Source organism: Poecilia formosa, unplaced genomic scaffold (assembly GCF_000485575.1).
Source record: "Poecilia formosa unplaced genomic scaffold, Poecilia_formosa-5.1.2 Scaffold283, whole genome shotgun sequence".
NCBI lineage: Eukaryota > Metazoa > Chordata > Actinopteri > Cyprinodontiformes > Poeciliidae > Poecilia > Poecilia formosa.
In genome coordinates, this window is record NW_006800222.1 from 752,361 (window position 1) to 766,678 (window position 14,318).

Sequence of the window (14,318 nt, forward strand, 5' to 3'; positions counted from 1 at the left end):
TCTTTCTTGAAAAGATAGGAAGAAAACTGCGGAGATATCTTGCACCTTCTCTCAGGCAATGATGATTTAGTTAGAGAATTGCTTAAGATGATAAAGTGACAACCCAATAGTTATTTACAAGGTTATACAGTGTTTCAAAAGGACCCTGACACATCCTAGGAAAATTAATCTTCCACAAGACTGTCTCAGAAAGGCATGGAAGTACATTCAACATGCTTTCTGTTGTGGAGATAATTCAGACGATGCTCAGACTCAAGAACCCTCTAAGAGTGGAACAAATGTTGAGTTTTGACCAGTCTTAGTTTGGCCTCTGAGTTTGGGCCACTCAGAGGAGGCAGGACCATGTTCCGAGTCAGGACCGTCCTCCGAGTGAGGACCTGCCTCCAAGTCAGGACCATCCTCCGAGTGAGGACCGATGTTCTGACTATCAGTGCTACCTCGTCAGATTTTCCTGCCGTAGCACGGGTAGATAGCTAAATTTATCTGTCAGTGCTATGCGTCCCAAACTGCTACCATCATGTTTACAAACAGAAAACTATAGCGGGTTGTGTTAATGTTAAATACATTGAATAACATTATTTGAGTGACGGGACTGAAGTGGAAACTTAGGAGTTATGCTTAGCTTAGCATTGGAAAAATTTATATATACAACAAAACCACAATATATTACCTGTTTAAAATGAAAAGCTATAAATGTATGCACTAATGCTTTTATTAGAATATCTTACCGTTTAAAATTATTTTAAATACAGAGGAGTTTGTAAGAATAAAACGGTATCAGACAGGGGAAACAGGGTTTTATTGGAATTAAATTAAACAGAGACAATTACAGATCACCGTAACTCTTTTTTGCGCATTAATATGTCGTATGACAGACTTTATTAAATGCAGCGCAGCCACAATGTGTCCACTGTCCACCGAACTGTTCAGATCACTGTGCACTTGAAATGATAGGATATGATTCATGTACACTAATGTTACACGGCTATTACACAGCTTCAGTCCTACATAGTATCGCTACCAACATCTATTTAGCAAAGTTTAATAATAGAGTGTAATTAAACAAATATTTTAAAGTATAGGGACCAAATAGCCACAAAACAACGTATTTTGTCCTGATTAATCACCAAACAATGACTTGTTTATAGTAACGACATAGCAGACGGCAAACTAAAACCATTTATAAATATATTTATAAGCTGCTGTCATGTAAACTAAAAACATGACGGGTCAAGACCGGCCTCAGGATCAGGACCAGCCTCCGTGACAGGACCGGCCTCTGAGTGAGGACCGTCCACCCAGTCATGACCGTCCTCAGAGTCAGGACCGGCCTCAGAGTCAGGACCGGCCTCAGTCAGGACCGGCCTCCGAGTGAGGACCGTCCACCGAGTGAGGACCGTCCACCGAATCATGACTGGCCTCAGAGTCAGGACCGTCCACCGAGTCATGACCGGCGTCCGAGTGAGGACCGTCCACCGAGTCAGGACCGGCCTCAGAGTCAGGACCGGCCTCCGAGTGAGGACCGTCCACCGAGTGAGGACCGTCCACCGAGTCATGACCGGCGTCCGAGTGAGGACCGTCCACCGAGTCAGGACCGGCCTCAGAGTCAGGACCAGTCTCCGAGTGAGGACCGTCCACCGAGTGAGGACCGTCCACCGAGTCATGACCGGCCTCAGAGTCAGGACCGTCCACCGAGTCATGACCGGCCTCAGAGTCATGACCGGCTTCCTTAGCATACTGCAGTACTTCTCAAATAGTGGGGAGCGCTCCCCCGGGGGCGGGGGGGTATGGCGAAGTGTCAGAGGGGACGCGAGAAGCAGGACTTTATAATTGTCTTTATTCATGTTAACTGATAAACAAGCCTCTGGTTACTAGGTGGCAGCAGTGCCACCTCCGGTCACTAGGTGGCAGCAGTGTTCAAACTAATCAACTGCCTGCCTGTTCAAGCCAGTAGAAGTAGCCACAGCACTGTTGTAAATGGAGCAGAAGAAAAAAAAAACAACAAAAAAAACAAAGCGAAGGATACAAGCGCGGATGTTTTGAAATATATCTATCTAGAAAAGAGATGGAGAAGTTTGACAGTGAAAAGAAAAACGGCAGCAGAGGTCAGTGGTTAGGATAAGAGATTCTTATTTTCAAATACAAGAATACAGTCATAATACTACGAGAACCCAGTCGTATCAGCAGAGTAATTTAAATATTGGCAGAATAAAGACGCAATATTGCTGGAAGAAAGTCGTTAAATTAAAAAGCTTCGATAGAGTGATATGTAACATGACCCGCTCAGCAAGTCTGGTTCTGTCAGACTAGAAAAGTTGTGTAAGCAATTGTTTCAAAGACCTGGGGCTGAAAATTTGCTTCTGATGTGCCAAAACATTTAGTACTTAGTCATTTGTTAAACCAGTACCAACTTTTACCTCATAAGACCCTCAGTATTCCGCAATGTAGTGGACTACAGTGAAAAGCTATCATAAAATTAGTCTTTATTCTCGTCCAACTTTACTCGTATTTAAAACACAAATCAAAAATTCAGAGCCCGGCACTTATACTCACTCCATCATAAGCAAGTGACTGTAGCTTGCAGAAAAAGGCCAAGAAATTGACAAAACCTGTCTTTTTATTGTTAATGCAAAAATGTTATACACTTTTCATCTCTTCTCAACTGACAAGCTGAACTATTAGCAATATTGCTGCAAATTTTTCCATAAATGTTAAGAACTATATGCCTTGTGGAAAACTAAACTGAAGAAGCTGACAAGTAATCAATGCTTACAGTTCTATTTTTTTTTTTTTTTTTTTACCATATTAAGTCTAAAAATGCAAATCCCAGTGAATCATTTGCACTTTTTCAAACCGAGTAGTCTTGATTAAATGTTAGTGATTCACTCAAACTGATTTTGGAAATTATTTTGAGGCTTACAATAATAAAACAGCGGTTTTGATAATAAGGTCATACAATGTTAGAGCCAGTGGGTTGTACAATAAATTATTAAATATAAACAGATCCGCAATAGTATTTAAATTCTGGGGAGGGAAGGGCACTGAACAGGGGGGCAAAAAAATTATGATCCCTAGGGGGGGCATGACAAAATAATTGAGAAACACTGGCTTGGGGGGGGATTTAATGCCATATTGTTTATTGAACTCTGAAGTCGATTTGAAGTAGACTTGATACTTGATAGGACGGTTACTTTAAACATCTCCCTGGGTTATATGCAAATCTTCTGGTTAAAATTACACAAATTATAAACATGTGAGCACAGAATACCAATCCAAAAGCAAATTGCTTAAAGTGAAAAATCTTTTTATTTATGAATGATGTATTTTTTTCCCCTCTCAGCAAATCTGGAGAGACTCCGTTTGGTTATCGACTGGCATCATTTATTATTTGCCAACCGGTTTAAATATTTTCACAGGAAATTTCCAGAAATTGTGACCCAGCAGATGTTCCTGCAAAATGTTGCATGTTGCTTTTCCTTCAGGATGTTAGCTTAACATGCCAAACAAAGTTTTAGGGAAAAAAAAAGTTGTTCCATAGTATTTTATCACATTAAAACAGTCGGATTTACCATATATTAACATAAAAAAATTGTTGTTTACAATTGTGCTATTTCTAAACTTTGGGGAAAAGCAGAAATAAAGACTTATTTCTTATTGAGGCAGAGCTGACTAGGTTTTTGGCAGCCATTTTCACATCAGCACTGGAGAGAAGAGTGTATAAAGGCACCTCTCCCTGCGTTTTTGATCTTTTCGCCCCTAAAGGTGAATCCCTGAGGCTGTGGGGAAAGACTCAGGTGGACGAAGATTAAGGACACAACCCAGAATAGAAAATCTTTGAGAACAGAGGGGACCAAAAAAGCAGGTTCATTGGGATGCGATGGTTTGATGGCAGACGGTGTGGAGCCTGACCACACAAGATACAGAGCTGCCAACATGAAACCAGGCTCAAGTTCTTCTGGGATGTGTGGTCCAGTAATTGGAAAGTACAAGGACGGTGAGTGTGTGTGTTTAGAGTCTGACTGAATGCACCAGTATATACATGTAAAGAAATAAACTACTGCAATGAGTTAAGAATGGAACAATGTATATTTCTGACTAAAAAACTATATTTTGTGGGGATTTTGTGTCAGAAAAACACAGGTGTGATGTGACCAGCTTCAATTTTCATTGTGTTGCATTATTACTGTACATATCAAGACTGTAAGAGTATAAAATGACAGTAACACACACTTTGATGCAGTAGATTTAGATGGTCCTGTAAAGAAAACCTATAGAGGAAATAAACTCTAATCTCTCTTTAAAGGGAGAGTTTTAACCTAAGAATGTTCTTTAATAAGTGGTGAAAATAAAAAACAGGCTTATGGAAAATCTGTCTTTAATGGGATGATAATCACACAAATACCTATGTAATTGCTCTTCCCTGCTGAGAGAAAACATGGTAAGCTACTTATCTCCAGAGTCACGTTGGGGCTGTCCATGTCAATGACTTGATATTGATGTTTGTTGGGCATGTCGCTTTTTTATTTTCCCCTCAGAAGAGGACAGCCAGGCTCCATGCTGAAATCATAAGGTGAACTGATGTCACTCAGCAGAGGTTCCAAATAATCCTACAGACTTAATGACCTTCTAATTATCCTGTATTGTAATTTAAACACATAATGAGAAGGTGGAGAAAAGTTAAACGATTTAGGCAGTCGGAATAAACTGATTTATGCATTAAGGTGGCGATTGTTTTCAATCAACACCAGCAGCTGGTTAGAATAACAAAGATATTCAAAGTTTCGGGTAACTAATTTTTTTTCACAGGTGTAATGAGTCTGTACTTTGAGATATTAGCAACAGATTAAGAATGCAGAGTAATATATTAAATATTCACAAATCTAACACAGTTAGTATAAAAAGCAAAGCTTCACAATGTACAAAAATATCTTCAGATCCTGAAATTCACAGTTGTGTTTATGTGGAGAAATCAGAAGTCCAGAAAACCGAGTGCAGAGCGATGAGAACGGAAACGGAGTGACGGAAGTGACGGAGCTTTGAGAGGAATCAATTAGGACGGAAGGTAATGGTTTGATGGTCTCATGTTTAGCAGCATTTTAGCCTACAGCGCTGCAAAACATTCAAACTGAATCAAAAACGAGTAAAAAATGTAAACACTTTTGCATTGGTAAAACCAAAATACCAGGAAAAGCAAGTACTGTGAAATTAATTGCGTAAAAACAGCAATGCCAATTTCCTTGACTGTCTTAAATGTAGATTTGTACTCATGTTTAAACTAAAAGCATTTACTCGGTAGTCAGGACCACTGCAGCTATGTGGCCTGACAACAAAACAACTTGGACAGCAAGAGAACATGGTGTTCTCGCACTCTGTGATGATAATGGGACACCACGGAGTCCGTCAACAATATCTGTGAGCATTGACAACAAGTCCCTCATCCACGGCGCAGAAACACATGCCAACTACAGCATGGGAGTCCAGGCTAGTGCCAGCAAAATGTTGGCCGGTAAGGATGAAGGGTGTCAAACTAGATGTCCTTAAAGTAGATAGTCATTTCCAGTGATTCATTTTTTATGAGAAAAAATAAATCGCAACACAGAAGCAAGCATGTAGATTAAGAAAACATTGAAGTGTGAGTGTTAAGAAAGAAAACTGAAGCATTTCAGTGAGAGCCATCTTCATATACGGTGTTTCTGGAATTATTTAGTTCTCATTCCAAATTCTTTTTTTTTCTAAAGGACAAAGAGCACATTCCTTCAATTCAAATACGCTGAAATAACTCCAGGCTGGAATAATTTATTTGGTGAAGGAAGCAATGAAACACAAATAGCACAATGAGAGAGGGCGGTATAAATAAACATGCTCCACTGAGTTGCAACCTATCTCTTTAATTCCAAAGGAGAAAAGTTTTAGACCATTCAAAGGATTACTTTTTCAGAGAAAAAGTTATTAATCAACAATTCCCTCCTTATTTCTACTTTTTTAAATAAAAGTCTTGATTGTCTGTTCCAAAGCAGATCTGCAGCAACAGAATTTGACTCCAGCCCAAAGCAGCCCACATGACGTACTAATTAGACCCAACATGCTTTACTTTTGGTATTGAAGGTTTAGTTTTATTTCTAGTAAATTCTAGGACTCGTTTTTGTAACACAGAGATGTCATTTTTTCTAAGTCTAAGTCAGATGTTTTGTGTTTTTCCCAGAGTTGACAAATGTAATGAACATTTTCTTATTAAATCAATAACATTGAGTGCACCTCTAACCTGCATCGATATTAGTTATACTGTTTCCAAAGCTGTACCTTTTTCCTTAGGCCTAAATTTAAGCTTTTCGTTTTCATTGTTTCTTGCTGTTTTTTCCCGCAGTTACTCTGCCGTAGTTCAGAGTAACTACAGAAGAGTTATTTATGTTTAAAAACTCTGAGTTAATTGACTGGCCTGCAAACATGACAAATAGACAATCATACCCTAAGAAAATAAAACAGATTAAAGTATGTTAATAGTGAATTTCAAAATAAATTAAACTTTGCCGTTTTTTTGTTTTTGTTTTTTTTTTACTCTGTAACGACTAAGTGAACTGCTTATTCCTCTCTTTGTATTGTCCACTTCTACATTACCAGGTTGAGAACTGAGAAACATTTTCTAAATCCACATTTAAAATCTTTATTTTTGATCCAATTCTTCCTCAGTTCCAAATAGTTAAGATTTTCAAAATGAAGGAATAAATGAGCACATAATGAATGAGTGTAGCAAATAAATAAAGATGGCAGTAATTGCACTTGATAAACTGCAAAACTAGTGAAATAATTCAACTTACCATTTTTCCTTATGTTAATTCTGAACCTTCAAGGTAAGTTTTCTCTCCTGAAAAAAAACCGTATTATGTTGAAATGACACAATCGCAATGTTCAAAGTTGCGAAGAGCGAAGGCGATACATGCGAGAGTTTCCATTTATAATGTATGGACACGGACATCAAAGAAGGCAAATACCCCAGGAGACAAAACTGATCAAAGTCCCGTCTCCCCTATATGCTCCTGCAGCACATGAGCTGCGAGAAGAAATCACGTGACCGCTGCACTTCAGCACTTTGATAAGTACACGTTTAGAAAGCTGGAAATACGGACAGAGAGAAAGATGGACTTTGACATTTAGAACTAAAGCAAAAGTATATAAAACCTAAAACAGATCTCAAGTGCTTAAAAGTAAGAGGAAGTTGCATCAGAAAGCACCGTGAACATTTAATTTGTTTCTGGCGAGGTTGCAGTAGAGCAAAAAAAAATGTTCGATTTAACGGAGGATCATGGTCAGACCAAATTAATTTTGATGCGAATGAGATGAGGCTGCATCTTAATTTAGTCTATATTTAGCTATGGGCGTCGCAATAGTTGTGTGTAAAGGGGGATGTGACCCCGTTACATTTTTGAAAAATATTTGTTTGTACCCTCGTGCCATAAGATCTGAACAAATAATTTTAAATTCACGGCACATCTCTGTGATTGTAGTCTCCAGCAGTTCCATGTTGATATTATGTGTTCTTTAATATACATGCACATCAGCATATGGCATCTCGTTGGAGGCGATTGGCTCCTGAAAGATGTCACGAGAAAATTTTGTATGTATATAAACTTTATTTAACCAGGTAGATTTAAAATCTCAATGAGATTAATAAACGAAAGTGCAATGGACCATAAAACATGTTAAACATTAAATTAAATTTTCTATAATAAGTGATTCTTGGGAATAGGGACAAAATGGGTTTTAATTTTCCCATATTTTTTTTTTATTATTTCTCAACCTTATGTAAGCAAATATGACAAATAATGTTTAGAAAATGTAAAGATGCTAAGGTACAGGCTCCCAGTTGCAATTTTTTTTAAAAAATTACATTTTTAATCAACCTGACCCAGAACTTTGTCATCAACATCTGACAAAAATAAATCTAAAATGATTTTCAAAATACCCCATTAGTGATATTTTTTACTGATTTTACAGAAAAATGCTTCTCAAGAAACAAAAGAAATATTATTTAAAATAAAAAACAACAAAAAGCCCATCTGACGGAGTAGACACAGAACTGAAGGGCCTTGGGTTCCGAAAATAACCCATGATAGGCGAAATCCGTAGTTACATTTATTTTTTACAAATAAATACTCTACATTGAAACCAAAGAACAAAACCCGTTTTCAGGTCAGCAGATGTGCGTGTGCATCAATCGGGCCTTAATGTGATCCGGAGTCATGTCATTAAAGCATCTCCTCCAAGCTCCTTTGCAAGATTCACAGCTGTATCTATGGCAAAGCGATGGATCTCGTCAAACGAGCCTCCGGTCGGGTTTTGCGATGCCTCTAGCCACAGTTTTTTTTCCAGCAGGCATTTAAAGTTTCAGTTTTCATCTCCTGAATTTGTACCAATCCTGACGTTATTGGCACAAAAGTAGAGAAGAAGTGTGGAGACTGTTTAGCCAATAAGGACACAGAACACAATGCACAGACTGCACAAAAAATTTGCGAAGCAGCGAGACCCTGAAAGGTGAACTGCGCTACAGTAAGGGTTCACTGTATAGTAAAAGTCATATTTACACAAGTAAACATGGTGTAACTTGAAATAAAGTCAAGTCAGAAAGGTTACAGCTTACTTAACCCTTGTATGTAGAAATGGGGTCCAACCGACACCACACATGTAGAACTTGTATAATTTTCCACAGTCCTCTACGTTTGCCTCAGTCCTCACACGCACAAGGGTTAAGTCTCTCTATAGCTGTGACCTCAACCCAGTTACGAATGTGTGTGGTATTTTTAAAAGTGGTGCAAAGTAATCAACCAGTACAAATGAACTCTACTACTTCCGATGTTTGGTGAAATATACAGCCATATTTTAAGCCAGATGCTTGAATGTAGTAATGTTGCAAATCATATCTGTTGAACTATTAGAGGAGGTGCAAGTGGAACCGTGTTCATAATTTTGACCCTGACTGCATCGGAGAAAATCAATAAATATCGTTTTCACCTAATTTTAGAATTTAAAATTCACCGACTAAATGTAAACTTCTGACTGACACTGAATGCTTTTCACGCTTTCATATGTTTGCTAAACTAAATTTTGGCTATGGTTCAAATGTATGTGTAAAGTGTGAGTCTCTTTTTGCAAAGAATAAAATTATAAATCTTTCAAATGCATGAGCCAGCTGTGGTGGTGGGTGGGAGGTGGGAGGTGGGTCGAGATTAGGTATAGAAAAAATATAATATGACTGGGTTTATAAAACAAAATCACAACTTGGCTGAAATGAATAGTAATAAAAGTTTTACAGTGAAGGGTCATTTGTGTCCGAATAGTTCCAGAAAATATAGAGAACCTAAAATACTAAATTCCCAGCCAGACTTCAGGAGTCACACAGAGCTGTATGAAGAAAAAATGCATTATTCAGTGCAGTCAAAGATATATGTGAAAGTGAATCTTTCACTCTTTTGTCTTCCATTGGTTTTAGGAATAAGGTTGAGAAAAGATCATTTTAGTACATTAAAACATAATGAGATTGCGATACCTGCTGCTCCCCTCGATGTAATGCTTGTGTGCATCATGCAAATCTACTTGACACTCTCTACTAGTGTGAGAGGTAGAGAGTGTTCTCTACCTCTCTCTGCTCCTGCCTCGTCCTTCTTCTCCATCAGCAGGTAGCGGGGACTCTCGGGGAGGAAGGGTAGGACACACAGCTGCAGAACTGCTGGAAACGCCAGGAAGGAGAACAGGTAGTTCCACCTGGACTCCTGCAGTCAGAACATGAACAGAACAGCCACATCAAAGCCTCGGACACGGGAGAGCGACAACACACAGACATGTTGCAGAACAGCTGTATGTTGCAGCTGTCATATCGAATGAGTGCGTGCATGGTGGGCTTTGATTAAAAGACAGTTAGTTACGGTGTTTCTACTGCATATGTCCTTTAGAATATGCAAAAAAAGTAATAAAAATGGCTGCATAAAATATGTATTTAAAAGTGTGTGCATTTACATCGTAGATGTGAAAAGTGAGTGTGGGTTGAATGGTTTTCTGCTTTTGCAATTAAGACCAGAGAGCTTTTTAGATGTGGAAGGCCAGCGATAAAAGCCTGCGTATCCATGGAAAAGTCAAGAATGTCAAGAAAATAAAAGGAATAAATGGTAAGACTTAAATATCTAAGCAAATCATGGCCAAAGTTTTACACATTTGTCTTTATATCACATGGAGGTTTGAATTTTTTGTTTCAATAACTTCATTCATTCTATCTAAAATGTCTAGAGCAGTGTAATTCTGACTTATAGCAACATTGTTGTTATACTAAAGTTAAATTATCATCTTGTCTGTCTTGCATTAAAATGTTGGTATGAAATTTACCAAAGTGCTAAAGACATATTGCAGCAACAAACCAGAAACAACCTGACATAATCTCATGCAGCACAATGCATAGGCCCTGTCTGCACTGATGAAGATTTACTCGCTGGGTGGCATACTGGATGCTTGAAACAGAGCTACTCTCATCACATTTCTGATTAATGACCAACTTTGCAAATGAAATATTCAAACTGGAAGCTCAACAACAGCACATACTTTAAACATGTTAAAGGGTATATTGTTCGACAAAACACACTTTCCTGTTGTTCAAACCCACAGAATACATATATTGCAATAGGTAAATAATGCAGACCCTATTAAAAGTACTCAGTACCCTGTTTTATTGCTTTTATTAGTCATGATCAACAACAAAATTAGGCATTTCTGACTGAAAATAACCTTTCAATGTCAACATAAAAAATTGTTTCTCCAAAATATTGACAAATGCAAATGTTAAACTAAATTCCATCAGAAACGTAATATACCTGAGACATATAGTTAAAACCTGCTTTCAGAAGGTACTTGTAGTCTGATAAATGAGCCTCGTCAGAACGCATGTCCTAATTCACTGAACGGGACACCGTCCTGCCATTTCAAACCCAAGGTCAATTTAAAATGATCACAGCTGTACAACCAGAAATTGTGTGTGACAAAGTAGTGGTAACCACTACATCACCGTATTGCCTGCTAGATGCATACCAGCCTGTTGCCTTCTTTCCAGCACTAATCTGAAAAAAAGCTAAGTACTTTTACATTTTTTGCCCCCTCTCTCACCATCTCAAAAAAATTAATAGACTGGTACTCTTCTCAAACTAATACATAATTCTAAAAACTAAAGTAATGAATGAGAAAATGTGCAAATACAAGTAACAAAATACGAAAAGAAGCTTAAGACATGGAAAAATATGTCTGTATCCAGCACAGCCATTAATTATGTTCCTCAATTATGACCATCTGAGTTATTTGGTGGAAAATAAAAAAAAGATACTTTATTGTCTGACTGAGAAAGTTGGACTGTCTCTACTGATAATAACACAGCTCCTACCAGTTATTTTGTGCACTTAACTACTGGTGAATGGTATTTATGTTGGCAGATTAAAAAAACGCTTCAGATGCCAAGGAACAGACCATTTTATACCAGCAGGAGGTGAAGTGGCTGATTAAATATTTGCTGCCCTGCAAGCATTGATTTCAGTGTTAAGTTTCACGGTCAGACATACAGTATGTGATGAATGTATACTTTTTGGTATCCAGTGGTACTTTATAACAGTAGCAGGCTTCATGTGTCCACTTAATGATTATCAACTCTAATCATAAAGTATTCCCTCAAAGTATCAGCTGAGACCAGGACTGAGCATTGCTTTGCCTTGAGATGAGCTGGTTTGTGTTTTCTAAGAGGTGCGTGGTTCTTAAATCTTTATTCAAAATTCCAAGATTAGGATTCAAGGCCCTCTGGAGAGAATAAGCTGAACGGACTGAAATGATTTCTTGCAATCATGGCTTCTTTTAAAACGATTTAAAACCCAGCACCCAGCTGGCTTTGACAGGGCTAATGAATCCGTCAGGTGGAACACATCTGTTGCGTATCCAATTATTTTAGCTAAAGCGCACTTTTCCTTCGTACTGGGTCAGTCGTAATCAAATTAACTTTGCAGCGTCTAACTGCGTAATGAGTCTGCTTTGTGACAAACTCCTCAAAGTTTTACCCCACAGAAAGGAGATAAAGTCTTCCACTCACCCTTACAGTGGCTGTACAGCATTGCACAAGTCATTTCCTTCTGTGTACTAGAAAGTAGGTGAAAATAATCTTTCCCTTCACGCGGAATTCTATACGACATGAAATGTAAAAACTTCAATTAATATCTATACGGATGGCTCGTCTATTTTCCCTTAAGCCTGCTTGTTACCTGGGAGATAAATATCTCTGCTGAGCTGTGTTTCTTTAACAACAGCTGGAGAGCACAACTATACGGCAGAACGTCTGCAAAGTGAGAGCCTGGTTAGTAAATGTCTTTGGATGATCTTACGTGTGCATCTGCTGGGATCAGAAGAAAAGCCCATCATCCGTCGGCCCGCAGCTGTTTGTGATGAATGTCACCTTCTCTATAAGCCTATTTTGCTGATGGCCTGTCAGGGGAACCAGCTGACAGCTGGACCTTGCAGATGTGTGATGCGATCCCATTCTTGGAATCACAAAAGCAGCACAATTTATATTTGGAAGCAAATATGCTAGGACTCACGCCTTACAGGAGGCGGATGACATCTTGTTATTCTTAATTACAGAGATGATCTCTGTTGGAATTTTAAATTGTTTTTGTCATCTGGAGCATGTCTGTTTAATACGAAGTCACCATCGGCAACAAGGAGAGTAGAAGCAAGAGCAACATGTCTACGAAAAAAAATCTGATAAGGAAGATAACTGACCTACTTTTATCATAAGTGTGTCAAAAGGTTTATGTTTTATCAAAGGTATGGTATATTTTGAGTATTTTCAATGTGTTTTATGTAACAGGTTTGTTTCCTGGTCCACACATAAAAATAACTTTAACCTTTGAACCTTATTTGGGCTCCCCAAAGCACTTTGTGTCTTCATCAATCACAGAAGAAACACCCTACAATTATGAACTGAGTGGAACTAAGAATAAATGTGTCCTTTTTTTAGTGTAATTGTACAATCGGAGAATGGTAGGGATGGTTAGGGATGGTTACAGTGGATTTTCTTTCTTTTAATGCCAGGCAATGGGTGGAAGGCACCTATTACACTACACCTCAAAATAACTGCCACTTCCTTTTGCCATTAATGCGGCTTGAACCGCTGCGTGCACCTCCACAAAACATATATCAAAACATGCGGACAGATCTCGGCATGCAAACTGCTACTTCTGTTGGCATTTCAAGAAACCATGGCGACGTAATTAGCAAAAAAACGAGCCAAGCTCAAATCAAAACAAACTCTGACACTGATTCAAAACAGAGATAGAATTTTGTCTGCCCCTCTGTGGGTGCGTTCACACTGCAGCCTGAAGTGGCTCAATTCCGATTTTTTGGCAATTCCGATTTTTTTGCCAGGGCTGTTCACACTGCCAGTAAATGCGACCTGTATGCAGGTCGACCTGTATGCGTTCTGCATACAGGTCGCATACAGGTCGACCTGTATGCAGATCCGGGAAAACGGGTCGTTTTCCCGTTTACAACACTTTCAGGTCGTAAACGGGAAAACGACCTGAAAGTGTCCCGCATGGGCAGTGGAGGGCGCAATAGCGTCAGCGTTCTCAGTGTTCTGCCAACCGCCATAAAAAGACAAAGTGCTCAGCCTTTGCGGAGGTAAACATGGAGGCTAACAGTGGAGCTTAGTTTACATATTTGAAGTTGTTGTCCGGCCGGAGCAGCATATTAACAACTTAATTCTCATATAGTCCGTCATGGTTGTTGTTTTTCTTCCCACTTGCGCGTATCAGGACGCAGAATAGTGAGATTTGTTGAGAAACAGCGACGTTCAGTTCGGATGAATGCGACCTGAACGTTAGGTCGCATTTGAATCGGATACGTATCGGATATGGGTCACATTCGAAAAAGAATTCGACCTGTGCTGTTCACACTGCCATGAAAAGATCGGATACAGGTCACTTTACGTCAAAAAAAATCGGAATTGAGTCACTTCAGGCTGCAGTGTGAACGCACCCTGGGTCTCACTCACACATGACAGTTTTCAGAGAGGATTAGTTACCATAGCAACAGAACACTGAGGAGGGCAGATATGTTGAGAACTACAGAGATGGAGGAACACACAGTTCCTACAGAGGAGGGCAGAGCTTCTAGTTAGAACTAGAGAGACGCCGTCATGGCGGAACACTTACTACAGACAAGTATATATGTTTTATAATTTACCACCAATGACAAAAAATATATGTATTTTCACTTTTCAGCAATATTCACCAACTGCACAATTC

The 14,318-nt window shown here is 38.9% G+C and overlaps 1 protein-coding gene across 1 annotated transcript in view; it reads right to left on the minus strand.

The window, feature by feature from the left end:
• Positions 1–14,318, minus strand: part of LOC103151500 (solute carrier family 2, facilitated glucose transporter member 9) — a 118,322-nt gene that overhangs the window by 61,698 nt on the left and 42,306 nt on the right. The window contains exon 7 of the mRNA XM_016681505.1: positions 9,632–9,764. Within this exon, the coding sequence (XP_016536991.1) occupies positions 9,632–9,764 (133 nt within the window). The remainder of the gene's footprint in view (positions 1–9,631; positions 9,765–14,318) is intronic.